This window comes from Lactuca saligna, chromosome 8 (genome assembly GCF_052625555.1).
Source record: "Lactuca saligna cultivar CGN05327 chromosome 8, ASM5262555v1, whole genome shotgun sequence".
In the NCBI taxonomy this organism is placed as follows: Eukaryota; Viridiplantae; Streptophyta; class Magnoliopsida; order Asterales; family Asteraceae; genus Lactuca; species Lactuca saligna.
Window position 1 is genome coordinate 15,742,173 of NC_136424.1, and position 16,045 is coordinate 15,758,217.

At 40.3% G+C, this 16,045-nt stretch overlaps 1 protein-coding gene across 1 annotated transcript; it reads left to right on the forward strand.

Annotated features, from left to right (window-relative positions):
- Positions 1 to 11,952: 11,952 nt before the first annotated feature.
- On the forward strand, positions 11,953 to 14,667 carry LOC145010853 (glucan endo-1,3-beta-glucosidase-like). Its single transcript, XM_078969401.1, has 4 exons — positions 11,953 to 12,742; positions 12,853 to 13,201; positions 13,962 to 14,256; positions 14,449 to 14,667. The coding sequence occupies exons 1-4, from the start codon at positions 12,066 to 12,068 to the stop codon at positions 14,475 to 14,477; spliced, it is 1,350 nt and encodes a 449-aa protein (XP_078825527.1). The 5' UTR covers positions 11,953 to 12,065; the 3' UTR covers positions 14,478 to 14,667.
- The last annotated feature ends 1,378 nt before the right edge of the window (positions 14,668 to 16,045 follow it).

Here is a 16,045-nt window from a genome sequence, read left to right on the forward strand (position 1 = left end):
GTTGAATCTGTTCGGTCGTCTGAAGTACGATCTCTGTACTGCCCATCACTCTCTGTCCCACTTCTCCCCAGCAAATGGGAGTCCGACACCTCCTACCATACAACAACTCAAAAGGTGGCATACCAATGCTCAAATGATGGCTGTTGTTGTAGGAAAACTCAGCCAACGGCAGATGCGCATCCCAGCTACCCCCGAAGTCTAACACACACGCTCTAAGCATGTCTTCCAATGTCTGAATCGTCCGCTCGCTCTGACCGTCGGTCTGGGGATGGTATGCGGTACTAAAATGCAGTTTAGTACCCAACTCCTCATGGAATTTCTTCCAGAACCTGGAAGTGAAACGTACATCGCGGTCCGAAACAATCGAGGTCGGAACTCCATGCCGAGATACTATCTCTCTCACGTATAACTCTGCCAACTTCTCTGCTGATGAACTTTCGCTAATGGCAAGGAAGTGTGCACTCTTTGTTAGCCTATCCACTATCACCCAAATCGCATCGACTCCCCTGGCAGTTTTCGGCAATTTGGTGATGAAATCCATCGTGATCTGTTCCCACTTCCACTCAGGAATCTCCAAGGGTTGCAACTTACCGTGCGGTCTCTGATGCTCGGCCTTAACCCTACGGCAGGTCAAACACCTCTCAACGAACCAGGCAACGTCTCTCTTCATGCAAGGCCACCAGTACTCCTTTCTCAAATCCAAATACATTTTCGTAGCACCGGGATGGATCGAGAATTTCGATCTGTGTGCCTCCTCCATCAAAGTAACACGCGTACCGCCCACGAATGGTACCCAGATCCGACCCCGAAATGTCAGAAGTCTCCGTCCATCCATAACGAACTCTGAAATCAATCCGACGACCCGCTCCTGTTTCTGCATCCCAGACTTCACAACCTCGGCCTGTGCCCCATGAATAGCATCTAATACCGGAGTCATCACCGTCAATCTCAAACATACGTCCCGCAATGGAGTGCTCTCCGCCCTACGACTCAATGCATCGGCTACCACATTAGCCTTGCCTGGGTGGTATAGGATCTCACAGTCATAATCCTTAACCACGTCTAACCATCTCCTCTGACGCATGTTTAGGTTGGGTTGATCCATCAAATACTTCAAACTCTTATGGTCCGTGTATATGGTACAACGAACCCCGTACAGGTAGTGACGCCAAATTTTGAGGGCGAACACTACTGCCCCCAACTCTAAGTCATGCGTGGGATATCTCGCTTCGTGAGGCTTCAGCTGCCTCGATGCATAGGCTATCACATGGCCCCTCTGCATCAACACTGCACCCAGTCCTGAAATCGATGCGTCGCAATATACGACAAAGTCCTCCATCCCCTCCGGGAGAGCTAATACTGGTGCTTCGCACAGTCTCTGACGAAGTGTCTCGAAGGAAGTCTGCTGCTCGGGTCCCCATGAAAATGTAACACCCTTTCGGGTCAATTTGGTAAGCGGCACCGCGATCTTGGAGAAGTCCCTAATGAACCTTCGATAGTACCCCGCCAACCCAAGGAAACTCCTGATCTCCGAAGGTGACTTCGGTGCCTCCCAACTCATCACCGCTTCCACCTTGGCCGGATCGACCAATATCCCTGCCTGATTTACAACGTGCCCCATAAATTGAACCTTCCGTAACCAGAAGTCACATTTGGAGAATTTTGCATATAGCTTCTCCAACCTCAGTACCTCAAGGACCTCCCTCAAATGTCCCTCATGCTGCTCCCTAGACCGCGAATACACCAGAATGTCGTCGATGAATACAATCACAGACCGATCCAGCATCGGCCTGCATACCCTGTTCATGAGATCCATGAACACTCCTGGGGCATTGGTGAGCCCAAAAGGCATCACCACGAACTCGTAATGCCCATACCGCGTCCTAAAGGCTGTCTTCTGGACGTCCTCATCCCGCACTCTTACCTGATGGTACCCTGATCTCAAATCAATCTTGGAAAACCAAGATGCTCCTTGCAACTGATCGAATAGATCATCGATCCTCGGTAACGGATAGCGGTTCTTGACTGTCACCTTGTTCAGCTCCCGGTAATCGATACACATCCGGTGTGAACCATCCTTCTTCTTGACGAACAGAATCGGTGCTCCCCACGGCGAGCTACTCGGCCAAATAAATCCCTTCCCCAACAACTCTTGAAGTTGCGAGGACAATTCTTGCATCTCTGGAGGTGCAAGACGACAAGGCACCTTCGCAATAGGCGCAGCCCCTGGAACTAGATCGATACCAAACTCTACTTGCCTCGTAGGAGGTACTCCCGGCAAATCCTCGGGAAAAACATCTGGGAACTTGCGTACCACTGGAACCTCCTTCAGTGTCTTCGGTCTCTCGGAACTCTCCCGCGTATCCATCACATACGCCACAAAACCGTTACATCCCCGCTGTAGGCATTGCCTCGCCCTAGCGGCCGAACAAAAAGCTGATCCCGAACGGGTACCCTCGCCGTATACCGTAAGAACTCCCCCACTAGGGTCTCGTATAGTCACCAGCTGACGCTCGCAGTCGATAACAGCGCTAAATCGGCTCAACCAGTCCATGCCTATAATGACACAGACATCCCCCATCGCAATAGGAATGAGGTCAATCGGAAACGCGACCCCGAAGATCTCTAGCACACATCCCCGAAGAACCTCCGTAGCACAAATCACCCTCTCAGCCGCAATAGAAACGCTCAAAGGCCGACTTAACGGCTCACGACTAATGCCGATGTGCTGACTAAAAGCTAACGATACAAACGATCTACTCGCACCCGAATCAAATAACACTAGAGCAGGCATAGAGTTCACAAGGAAAGTACCTACACATACATTAACATAAGCATAGCATTTCGACCTTTAAGTAAATACGTGAATGATAACATACCTACCACAACATCGGGCGCAGCGCGGACCTCCTCCGCAGTCAGCTGAAAGGCTCTCCCGCGAGCCCTCGGGGCCTCAACCTTCGCCGGTCGGGTCTCAGTAGTCCGGGTAGTAGGTGTAGCTCCCTGACGAAGTTGCGGACACTCGGCCTTCCGATGGCCTGTCTGGTTGCAGTGAAAGCAAACCATAAACCCCTTAGGGCAATCCCTGGCAATATGTCCCTCCTTGCCACACTTGTAGCAACCACCAGCTCGGCACACCCCCTCGTGACTCTTGCCGCACTTCGCGCAAGTGCGACCCTTCGGACCTCCCATCCTCGAATCAGCGAACTTAGTCCGCTTGGCTGCCGGCTGAGACTGAGCCGGCCGTCGATCCACCTGCCGAGACTCAGCCTCCTCCCTCGCTTGAGTCTCCAACTCGATCTCGCGCTTCCTGGCGTTCGCCTGAAGCTCAGTGAAAGTACGATAGGTGGAGTTTGACACAAACTCCCGGATCTCCCTCTTTAAAACACCCAAATACCGGCTCATCCGCGACTGTTCCGTAGATACCAGCTCGGGGCAGAACATTGCCCCCTCATGAAACTTCCGTGTGATCACTGCCACGGAATCAGTACCCTGCTTAAGGGTCAAGAACTCCTGAATCAATCGCTCCCTCTCCACCGGGGGAACGTACTCGTCCCTGAACATCTCCGTAAACCTCTCCCATGTCACCGCCGAAATCTCTGCCTGAGTGAAGTTCACCGTCACGAACTTCCACCAATCCTTCGCTCCCCGACGAAGCTGGTTCAAGGCGAACCGTACCCTCAAGTGCTCCGGGCATGAGCAAGTATAGAAGCACCCCTCGATGTCGGCGATCCACCTCATAGCTGCAATCGGATCCTGCGTCCCATCAAATTCAGGGGGTTTCGTGTTGCTGAATTCCCTGAATAGTAATGAATCACCCCCTTGCGGCCTAGCAGCAGCCACAGCTGCGGTAGCGGCAGCAACTGCAGCTTCAGTAAGTGCGGCGTACCGCTCCTCAAACTCCTCCATCAGCGTGGTCTTAATAGACCCAAACATCTCCGGGATCTCAGCCCGGACCGCCGCAGCTACCTCTTCCTGAATAATCTGACGAATCTCCTCGTCACTCGCACCGCTCGAACTCGCCCCATTGCGTGTGATGACCATAATGTCTCTGAAATACAACATAAAGTCATCAGAGACTCCACCAAGTACAATGGTACTCGATACGCGCCCTACTCAGTCTCCGATTTCCAGGGATTCTTACTTGGGTCTTCCACTGATCCGGTGTCTTCGGTAGTACGGGCCCAATACTACCGACCACACCGTATCAGTATTCGTCCCAAGTCTTCCTCCCCAAATCCCGAATAATGAGTACTCTACCTCTAGTATGCACTATCTACTTGTATGCTGCCAAACATCCCATATAAGCAATCTCCCTCGACAAGGCATCACAAAACAGGCCATTCTAGTCCTATCATGTATACCTAGTCTTCTAGCATGCATAACAATTCATAATTCAGTGCATAATATAACATTGTAAGGTATTCTAGGGATCTTTACCGTTCGGGCGCTGGCTGATCGTACACACTGCTCCATCCTTGTTTTACCGCCTTACCATTTATGAAATGTTGTGTCCTTATTATTTAAAAAGGTTTTTCCTCAAATCCCCGGTCTGAGTTCAGTTGCACCCGAAAGTACACCCGAATCCCTCAAACCAAGGCTCTGATACCAATTGTAACAGCTCAAATTTTCAAATAAAATTTTCATTTAAAATAAAACATCATTATTCGACAAAAGAGTTTATTCCAAGTTTATTGCAAACGTATAAATAATAAATCCCCAAGATCTTCATCGATGGCAGTGTGTACGTGTCACGCCGGCGCCTTCCCACGGTCATCGCTAGTACCTGAAAAACATAAACACAACTAGTAAGCATAAATGCTTAGTGAGTTCCCCAGTATACGACTTACCCACATACGCCTTTCGGCCCGGACCTTTCGGTCCACATAACATTGCCTTCCGGCCCGTAACATAATCGCCTTCCGGCCCATAAGATATCGCCTTCCGGCCCGTATTACATTGCCTTCCGGCCCATAGTATTTTGCCTTCCGGCCCATAACAGTATAAACATAACACATATAGCATATCACACGTAACACATAAGTCATACATCATACCGTTCTTTCTATCACATAAGTCACGCCTTCCGGCCCGTATAAGCATACATCACATATAAGCATACATCACATACATAGCATCTACCTCCCTAGACATAGCATAAATATAACACATACAACCTTCCGGTCACACAGTCAAACCATTACGGGTGAAGTATAGTGAGAAGACTCACCTCGTAGTATGCAAGCTATAAACCCTTCGAGCTACTCGCACTCGATCCGCTAATCTGCAGGTTCCCTATAATACCACATACCTTTATTAATGATCTTATCAAACAAGACAACTGACCCTACTAAATTACATACAGGTCAACGGTCAACTTGACCGGACTCGTCGAGTGCAAAGGGCAACTCGGCGAGTCTAGACACCCCGACTCCACTCGCCGAGTCTAAAGAACGACTCGACGAGTTCCAGTAGATCTTCAAGCTACTCGCCGAGTCTGAAGAACAACTCGGCGAGTCCTAGTGAATCTTCAAGCTACTCGCCGAGTCTGATCATTAGACTCGGCGAGTCCTCGCCATGCAGTCAATTCGCTGCCTCCTGTATCTCGCATGATTCCGTAGTATATAGATATGGGGCTTCCTGGACTTTCACATATACTATTACAGGGGTTTAAACACTTGTAACAACACTATAGTCTATCAATTCCTTAAATGGGTTTCCTAAACCCTAAATTCGCATACAACGTAAAAGCTACAAATATGATCCGAAGATTACCTGGAAACGTGTTCCCTGTGTCCCCAACCTTCAGAACTCGACCCCTTGAACCTCCTTTGATCACCACCTTGCCTTTCCTTGTCTACAACCTCTTCAAGCTTCCTCTAGCCCTCACCCTTGCTCCAGATGCCCACAGACTCCTAAGGTATCTTCAATCGGCCAAAAGACGAGACATGACGGCCCTAAAGGCATTATATACGATTCAGAATCAAACGGCTAGGGTTTCAGCTGAACAGCGTCGACTCGCCGAGTCCCTATTGGACTCGTCGAGTCTAGTCGCGTATCTGTGACCAAGACCATGGTCCTACTCGGCGAGTCATGCACCAACTCGCCGAGTCCCCTCCTAAATGTGCCCCAAAAATAATTTAAAGAAATACCTGAAATTCCGGGCTGTTACAAAGTCATAGATCCAAACAAATAATATCATATATGGCAGACATATAGCATTTAACACATAAAAGCATTTTAGGCATCTTTCCTAAAATATACTAGTGCTCGTGTCTAAAATATGGTAGACACGCATCTCACGATCATCACTTAGCATTCTAAGTTTAAGTCTAGCAATCCTACAAATTCCTAGGTCGCTTAAACTAATGCTCTCATACCAACTGTGACATCCCCAACTTTCCCGGCCAAAAAAGACCGATTTCGTTTATGTTTTTAAAATAAAATCAGAGTAGTCTTTCAAAAGGTGTTGTAGAATTTGTTCCCAAAACAAAATATGATAAAATTTTATCAAATCATTTCTTAAAGAAATGTATTTTCATTATATTACAAAACCTCGAGATGTCATGTTCCGATACAGACCAAAAACATAAACAATAAGATATAGGCCTTACAACAATTATTTACATCTACTGGCCTATAATCCAAAATCCCTCGTCATCATTCAATTATGCTCTTGAACCACTATCTGTAATATAAAAAGTTGAGTGGGCCAGGCTTGGGAGCCTGGTGAGCATATAGGGTTTTCAACCCACAATAAATAAATTTATTATGTTTAAACATCAAACAATCAATCCAATTTCCCATTATCCTTTATCCTCTTTATTACCTCACTTTATCGATCCCCACAACGATACGATCTATACTCTCAGATCTAAAATCAACCTCTTTACCTAATCCATACTCTCAGATCTAAAATTTACCTCTTGACCTAATCCATACTCCCGAATCGGGTATGTGGGTCAATAACTGTGCTCATTCCATACTCTCAGACTAGGGACAATTAACAATGTCTTAATCCATAATCCCGTATTAATAACAAATAACCATGTCTTAATCCATACTCCCAGATTAATAACAAATAACCATGTCTTAATCCATACTCCTAGATTAATAACAAATAACTATATCTTAATCCATACTTCCAGATTAATAACAAATAACCATGTCTTAATTATTTTTTATGGATTTACCCTAAGAATCATCTATCACTCATTCCTAAGGATTCATCCTAAGGAATATGCACGAAGTACATTGTCACCAGGGTTTATACAACAGACACTAAATCCATAGCTGCTAGGGTTTATACAACAATCACTAAGTCCATAGTTGCTAGGGTTTATACAACACGTGCTAAGTCCATAGCTCTCATTTATCGACAATATTATTCACGGGAATCCACCTGCAATACATTTCAATGGGTTTTAGAGTACATCTGATAAACATATAGTTCATAACACCTACAGGTTGCAAGCCTGCTAGTGTTCCACGGACCGTCTAGAATAGTCCATGGTTGTCATCCATACTCTGTTGAATGACGGGGGCCAACGTTTGCGTAAGGGTTTCTCTCATATTCCACCCCTCACCCTCATCTCATGATCTATATCACCGATCATCTCATTTATCCAACTCATCTTTCATCACATACCAACTATTTCATCTACCCATGTTTTACCTAACATTTTTGTAGATATAAAATACATATCCAATTTAAATCATTTAAAAATCTGTATAAATCATTCATTCAACATCCATCTCAAATATATATATATATATATATATATATATATATATATATATATATATATATATATATATATAAATATGTATTCACATAACACGTATTTTATATAGAATACTTCATATCTATGTGTAAAATGAAAGTGACTACAGACTCACCTGACAAGACGGCGGTTGGACAACACTTCGTCCCTTAAAACAATCTTTTTCGATGAAACCATGATGTTTTCTCAAAAACCGGGCTTCACGCGGGCAGAGTTTCGGCTCGAAAAACTCTTTTTCTCGGAGACTTCGGGGCTCTGATATTTCTTTGGGTGCTAGGATGGTACCCTAGGCTTCAGGGGGGTTTAGGATAGGCTAAAATAGAGTAGAAATTGAAATAGATAAGAATTTAGTGACATAAACCCGGTTGGCTTCGCTTGTTATTTATAGGAGCCTGGCCTGGTCTACGCAGCGCGTTCCGGTGGGTGTGTGGCTGTGTATCGGTTTTTGGGCTTCGGACATGTCAAGATGCGAGATGCGTGTCCACTGCATGCGAACACGGGGCGTTCCCTCGGACGCAACGCGTTCCCTTCGGATAAGTTTCGAAGTTTGTGCCCAAAACTTCAAAAAATTCATATCTTTTGCATACGAACTCCGTTTTTGATGTTCTTTACATCCACACATAGGTGAGATTATACTATACAACTTTCGTTTAGACTCTGTCGGCTAATTTTGACTTTGTTTTTAATGTTATATTTTTAACAGGCCGGGATAGGAAAAGTACGTTAAAAAATCATAACTTCTTCATCCGACATCTATTTTCGTCTGTCTTTTTATCGTTAAACTACAATCTACAAGATCTTTGATTCTCGTTTAGGTTGTTTCGGCTAAAAATCACTCGATCTAAAATTCGAGTTTCGGTCTGCATATTGTTATACCAAATCTTAGAAAATTCATAACTTCCTTATACGAAATCAGATTTGGACATTCTTTTTATGCACGCTTTCGGTTTAATGTATACTACGACTTTCGTTTAGATCATTAATGCTAAAAAGCACTTTATCGTAAATTCCATTTTTACGTCATACAATGTCGTGTCGGTTCTGTCACGAAACTTCGATAGGTCATAACTTCTTTGTTATAACTCGGATTTCGGTATTCTTTATATCTCCGAAATCTTGATTTCAACCACTACAACTTTCTTCATAAATATCGGGTTTATCTAACATTTATTTTTGATGCTTATTTTTATCCTTAATTCATTAATCAAGTATAAGCACATAATATTCAAATAATACATCTTTATTACTTCAAAAAAAATTACAAAGGTTGACCTAGACTATTACATCATCATTAATGCCTAGCCTAGAAACACGGACGTTACGACACACCACATTCATTGCAACATCCACCATAACAAAAATGCATAAGGAATATATAGTATTCCCTAAAATGTCTAATAGTTGACTAATTTATGTCCACCAAGTCTATCGGTTATCACCCGAACTTATGTCATCATACTACAATATATCATCATCTCAATAATACATAACATAGTAATATTACAATATATCTAATCTACATATTGTCTTGCAACACACATTAACAGTAATAAATGTTAGAGCGTAGTTACTCACCTAGCTAGTTAATAAGGCTAACTCATGCTTCGGTTTCTAGCTTCCACTACCTCTTAGCTTGTCACTTACCAACACCTATTCAACAAATACAAGTTCCTTAAAACCCATTACAACTCACTTCGAGCTAGACTATATGACCAATTATCACCAGACTAATTAAACATCATACTACAAGTGCTAAATAATTTAGTCTTATAAGCTATTAGCTAATCTCATATTTCTAAAAATTTTCACCAATTAATGTTTATAACCCATATCAACCAGTATGTGTACTTCACGTGCTAGGTTTGCAACATAGTTCATAATATCACCATATTATAACTTCTAACAACAAACTCGGGTTCCAATATCCCTTCATAATTAAGCTACAAAACACAATAAAACAATAATAAGGCAAGAGAATATCTCAGCTCGATTGACAACTCGTAACCTCACGTTCTAGCACTGATTCTCTAATCATAATCCCTAGAAATGATAATCTACTTTATAACTTGTTATATTCTCCTTCTACTTCACAACTAAACACCCATACACATTATATAAACAACTTAAAGGAAGTTGTACTCATTGTATTAATTACATGTTTCGGAAACGAATATTGTATTTTTTTTCTTTAGAGCTAAGTTAACTTCTTTTTTCTTTAGAACCGAGTCAGACGATTATTTTACACTGATCAAACACACTGCATTGATAAAGTCAAACAAAAACATCGGACCGGACCTAATCAGACCTTATTCATATAGCCCTTTTAGACTATAATCTACTACTTAGAAAACAACCACATTGCATTATGTTAGTTATAAGCTAATGTCACTAATATTATATGTTGAATGTAACATTCTTCAGAAAACCAAAACACTAAATTTGCAAAATTCAAATGGTTGTGACTAACTATTTTCCAACACCTAAACTTTAGTTAAAATATAATGTAGTTAATACAATAATTTCATAAAATCAATTGATTTTGCAGAATTTATTTTGTGAAATTCGTAGTTACTAGTTGGGGAATATGACTTATCAAGGTAATTAACTTCTCGGTATGTTTACATCTGGGTAACTATCTTTTTTTGTACATATGTAGGTAACAAACTTTTTGGAAGTGTTCACATATGACCATTATGACCTGCTATAGCAGGTTAAATCCTAGATGTGAACGCTTACAACAAGTTTGTTACCTAGATGTGTACAAAAAAAAAAATAGTTACCCAAATATGAACAAACGAAAAATAAAAATTAAATTACATGAATGGTCCCTGTGGTTTGGGGGAATTTGTGGTTTTGATCGCTAACTTATTTTTTTTAACTTAAATGGTCCTTACTGTTTATTTTTGTTGCGTGTTTGATCACCGTTTTACCTAAAAATACTTTTGTGCCCTTATTAATTTATTTTTTTTAATTAATTTTCTTATCTATGTATTTATTTTTTACATATTTAAAAAAAATAAACCACACATATTTGTATCTCCTCAGATGATCCTTACTATTTATTTTTTAATTAATTTAATTTTTTAACTCGGATGGTCCCTACTATTTAATTTTTTTACGAACTTGGTCTCTGTCTTACCTAAAAAGACTATTGTTGCCTTGGTATTTTTTTAATTAATTTTCTTGTTTTTGTACTTATGCTTTATATGTTTAAGAAAAATTAGTAGACCTCACATATCTGTATCTCATCACCATCCCATCTTTCATCCTTCTCAACTTCTATTTATTTTTCATCTTTAGTGATATCGACGTCTTCATCATCACTTCTTTTTTCGGTCCTTTAACTCCGTCGAATCAGCACCACAACCCATTAAAGATGAAGAGATAGTAGGTTATGGTGTTGGTTTGCCAGAGTTGAAGTACCAAAAAAAAAAGGACGGTGAAGACATCGATGTTACTAAAGATGGAAAAGAAATAGAAGATGGGGAGGAGATACAAATATGTGTGGTCTATTAATTTTTTTTTAATATGTAAAAAATAAATACATAGATAAGAGTATTAATTAAAAAAATAAATTAATAAGGGCACAATAGTATTTTTAGGTAAGACGGGGACCAAACGCACAACAAAAATAAACAGTAGGGACCGTTTAAGTTAAAAAAAATAAGTTAGTGACCAAAACCACAAATTCCCCAAACCACAAGGACCATTCATGTAATTTGATTTTTACTTTTCGTTTTGTTCATATTTGGGTAACTATTTTTTTTTGTACACATCTAGGTAACAAACTTGTTGAAAGCGTTCACATCTAGGATTTAACCTGTTATAGTAGGTCATAATGGTTATATGTGAACACTTCCAAAAAGTTTGTTACCTACATATGTACAAAAAAAAGATAGTTACCCAGATGTGAACATACCGAAAAGTTAATTACCTTGATAAGTCATATTCCCTTACTAGTTGATGCCTTTTCAAAAGAAGCCAATTTCGTATGAGAGTTTGTATCTTTCCATTTTTGTGATGTCTTTAAAATCAAATCAAATACGATTTAAGAATAAGAAATCAAGAAAGACAAAAAAAAAGGCTACACGTTGTTTCTCGGCTCTACGCGGTGTCTGATTTCAAATAAATTCCTTGAAGCATGTCCTACGCCACCTGCCACCGTTCGCTATTGTGCGCACTATGCATCACTCACGCTACCTTTTTCTATGTTTTTAACCTTCGACAACAGTCAACAATACAAAATTACTTTCCGTTTCACCTCAAAAATAACCACACAAAATGGAGCTTTCGAGAGTTTCTTTCTTCTTCCTCCTCCTCCTCCTCCCCGCTGCCGTACACTCCATCGGCGTCAACTACGGCACCCTCGGCGACAACCTGCCATCACACTCTCAAGTCGCTCAGTTCTTGAAATCCAAAACAGTCATCGACCGCATCAAAATCTTTGACGTCAATCCCGACATCATCAAAGCCTTTGCCAACACCGGCATCCTCGTCACCGTCACCGTCCCTAACGGAGACATCCCGTCACTCACCAACGCCCGTAACGCCCTCCGGTGGGTTAATGCCAACATCAAGCCGTTTCACCCAGCTACCAAGTTCCATTACATCTGTGTCGGCACCGAGGTGCTCCACTGGGGGCCTCAGAACCTCGTCGATAACCTCGTGCCGGCGATGAGGGTGCTTCACGCGGCGCTGGTTAAAGCCGGGATTACCGATGTTAAGATTTCAAGCCCACATTCGCTCGGAATCCTTCAGGAATCTACTCCGCCGAGTAACGCGTCGTTTAGACCCGGATGGGATGTGGGTAATCTCGCCCCGATGCTCCAGTTCTTGAGAAAAACCAAATCGGGCTTCATGGTTAACCCGTATACGTATTTTGGTTACTCTCCGGCGAATGCTAACTTCTGTCTCTTCAAACCCAACGCTGGGATGTTCGATAAAGTCACCGGAAAAAGGTACCCTTGTTGTTCCCATGTCACAGCAATTAGTTAAAGATTTGTGGGGATTTTGAACTTTTTTAGTTAATGGAATTATTGATTTGTGTTCTTGATGAATGAAATTAAAGGTACACCAACCAGCTTGATCAACTGCTGGACGCGGTTTACATTTCGATGAAGAAGCTGGGTTACCCAGATGTGGAAATCATTGTGGCGGAGACAGGGTGGCCATCGGGGGGAGACCCACAAAACAAACACGCGAATCCTGTCAATGCGGCAGCGTATAACGGTGGTTTGTTGAAGAGAGATGCTTCCAGCGTTGGAACGCCATTGATGCCGGGAAGAAAGTTCGAGACCTACATATTTTCGTTGTTCAATGAAGATCTGAAAGGCCCATCATTGGATGAGAAAAATTTCGGCCTTTTTCGACCGGATTTCACTCAGGTTTACAACATCGGGATCTTGCGCGGATCACAGGTAATTGATTACTTTCCCAATTTGAAGTCCAAAATTTCGTCTGATTTGATTGCACATGTCGATGTTTCATTGGAGTTGGATAGTAACATGACACATAGATAACGACGTCGTATTACCTGATCCACCAGAAAACCGATAACGACGTCGTATTTCCTGATTTAGACAAATCTTGACGTCTATTTTGACTTCTAAATAGTCAAAAATTGAACAATGTTAGTAATTATGTTTACTAAAGAACGCATAGTATAATAAATGTATTTATTAATGGTTTATTAAAGACAAAGAATTAGGGTATTAGCCCATTCTATTATTGATCTATGTTAACTTTGAATTAAAGAAAGCATAGTTTAATACTAAATGTATTTGAATTAAAGAAGCTAGTGATACACAGCCAATAATAATTATGAAAACAAATTTTTTATTATATTATTTAAACCAAAACGTCTGATGCTTATTTTTTAAGTAAGAAAAACAATAACACTTTTTAAAAATTAAAAGAAGAATCGGCATTTAAAATAAATTACATAACATTTATATTTATATATAGTAATAGAGTCGTTGATAGTCATGTGAGGTTGTCATGTGGACCATGAACCATGCAACAAAAAGTATTTGAATAACCAACTTTATAAACTTTTTATAATATTTGTAAACCCATTACAAACACACATCTGCATATAACATGTACCTTATGCAGAAATACTTGTACTTATCCTTAAATATTTGCTCATATGATATTTTTAATGTGGGTACACTACAGCAACAGCCGACAGGTCCATCACCAAAACCATCATTGCCGGCGGCACCAACACGAGGCAAAAAGTGGTGTGTGCCTAAACCAGATGCCACCGATGCTGCACTCCAATCAAACATTGATTATGTTTGCAGCAAAGGTCCTTATTGCAAACCTATTCAGACTGGTGGGGCTTGTTTTGAGCCGAATAATGTGCGGGCCCACGCCGCGTTCATCATGAATGCTTTTTATCAGACAAATGGCCGGAATGACTTTAATTGTGATTTTGCTCATACTGGAGTTATCACGTTCAATGATCCAAGTAAGTTAAAGTTTACTTCAGTTGATTTACTCAATGAACTTAATACGGAAATGACTTAATGCGATAAGTCATAAACACATTTGAGTGTTTGGATTCGAACATGAGTGATCAAAAGTAAGAGTAGGGGTACCTTGATGATGGTTATGGTTGTGTGTGAATTGTGATTAACTTGATTTTGATTTAATTTGTTAGGTAAAGGCTCGTGTAAGTATATGTCTTAAGCTAGAGGGAGATGCCACTCGAAGTCGAGGGAAAAGTGGTTAAAGAAGGTCATGTAAGTTATGTTGGTTGAGGTTGTGATTGATTATTCTTTTGTTCTAGCATTTTATCTATTTATATATATGATGATGGTGTGGCATGTAGTGATATTATTACTGCAATATTTAATTGTGTTGTCATATTTCCTTTTGACGTTTACTTTCTTTTTATCCTTTTCTTGTTTTTTAGTTTATTATAAAAAGAAAACAAAGAATGCCAAACAAACGGAGAGCGTGAGAGGGGAGGGGAGGGGAGGGGATGGGTGGGTTGGTTGATTATTGGTCAAATGAGATAAAATTAGGAATAAAACTAATAAAAAAAAAATACCACATCGCCATCTTACAAACATGATGTAAAAATCATTAGTTTGAAAGTATAATGGTTTGTTGGTTTTATTGTGAAAAATTAAGAGGCTACTTTTATGCGTATCTCCTTTCTAATTTCTATCTCTCATGTTTAATTTAATTTAATTTAATTATTATTGTTATCGTTGTTATTATTATTATTATTATTATTATTATTATTATTATTATTATTATTATTAATAATAATGTGAATGAGTAGATATCATCCAAATTAAGAAGTTTTTTATTATCCAAATTAAAAAGTTATTTATTAAGATAATCGTATATTTTCAAGTCTAATATATCATGTAACTATTTTTTTTATCATAAGATAATCATTTAAAAGGAAGTCCTATAAGTTGTGGCTTTGTTTTTCTGATTTTAACAAAACAATGTTTACTAGCTTTATTATATTTGTTCGCTAATAGAGATTTTACTTCGGTTCCGATACTATTATGTTGTATTTGTTCGGCACCATATAAGTCGTGACTTTTTTTTTATTCTAATTTTAACAAAACAACGAAAAACAAAAAAAACACAAATAAAGCTAGTAAACATGCACAAAGTAAAAACTCTATTAGCGAGCTTAGAATATATATTGGAACGGATTTTTAGCACATATAACAATACATGAGTTTGAAATTTTAGCTTTCTTAGTTTGGTGGAAAGAAAATGAATCTCAATATCCGGTTCGAACATGATCTACTAAACATCCAAGCTTCTACGGTAGGTTCAAAATCCATTTTTTCTAGGTGGTAACAAAACAATATTTCTAAGAAAAATAAAATTCAATCCCATTTGGTGTGGAAGCATGTTTTTTCTTGAAAGGCAACTTATATGGTGTCAAACAAATACAACATAATAGGAATCAGTTTGGTATCGGAACCGAACCGAACCGGTACAAAATCTAAGAGCGTGCTTGACAAAAAATAGTTGGTAGCAGGTAGCTTCTAGCTGGTAGCGTTTAACAAAACGCTACGTGAAGTAGCATTTGAATTTGGAGCGTTTTGTTTAAATTCAACGCTAGAAGCTTGTAGTGTCAAACGAGACTTTGTGTTTAAAACGGAGCGTTTTGTCAAAAGCTAGAAACTAGAAGCTCTTAAATTGTAACATACGATTATCAGGTATTATTAGTTTAGCCCTTAACTTAATCAAAGTTTGCACATTTGGTTCCTTGCGGTTTAAGT

Coding starts and splice junctions, on each gene's coding strand:
- LOC145010853 (XM_078969401.1), top strand. CDS start 12,066: ATGGAGCTTTCGAGAGTTTCTTTCTTCTTCCTCCTCCTCCTCCTCCCC. Junction 13,202..13,961: donor GGATCTTGCGCGGATCACAG/GTAATTGATTAC, acceptor GGTACACTACAG/CAACAGCCGACAGGTCCATC. Junction 14,257..14,448: donor TATCACGTTCAATGATCCAA/GTAAGTTAAAGT, acceptor TTAATTTGTTAG/GTAAAGGCTCGTGTAAGTAT.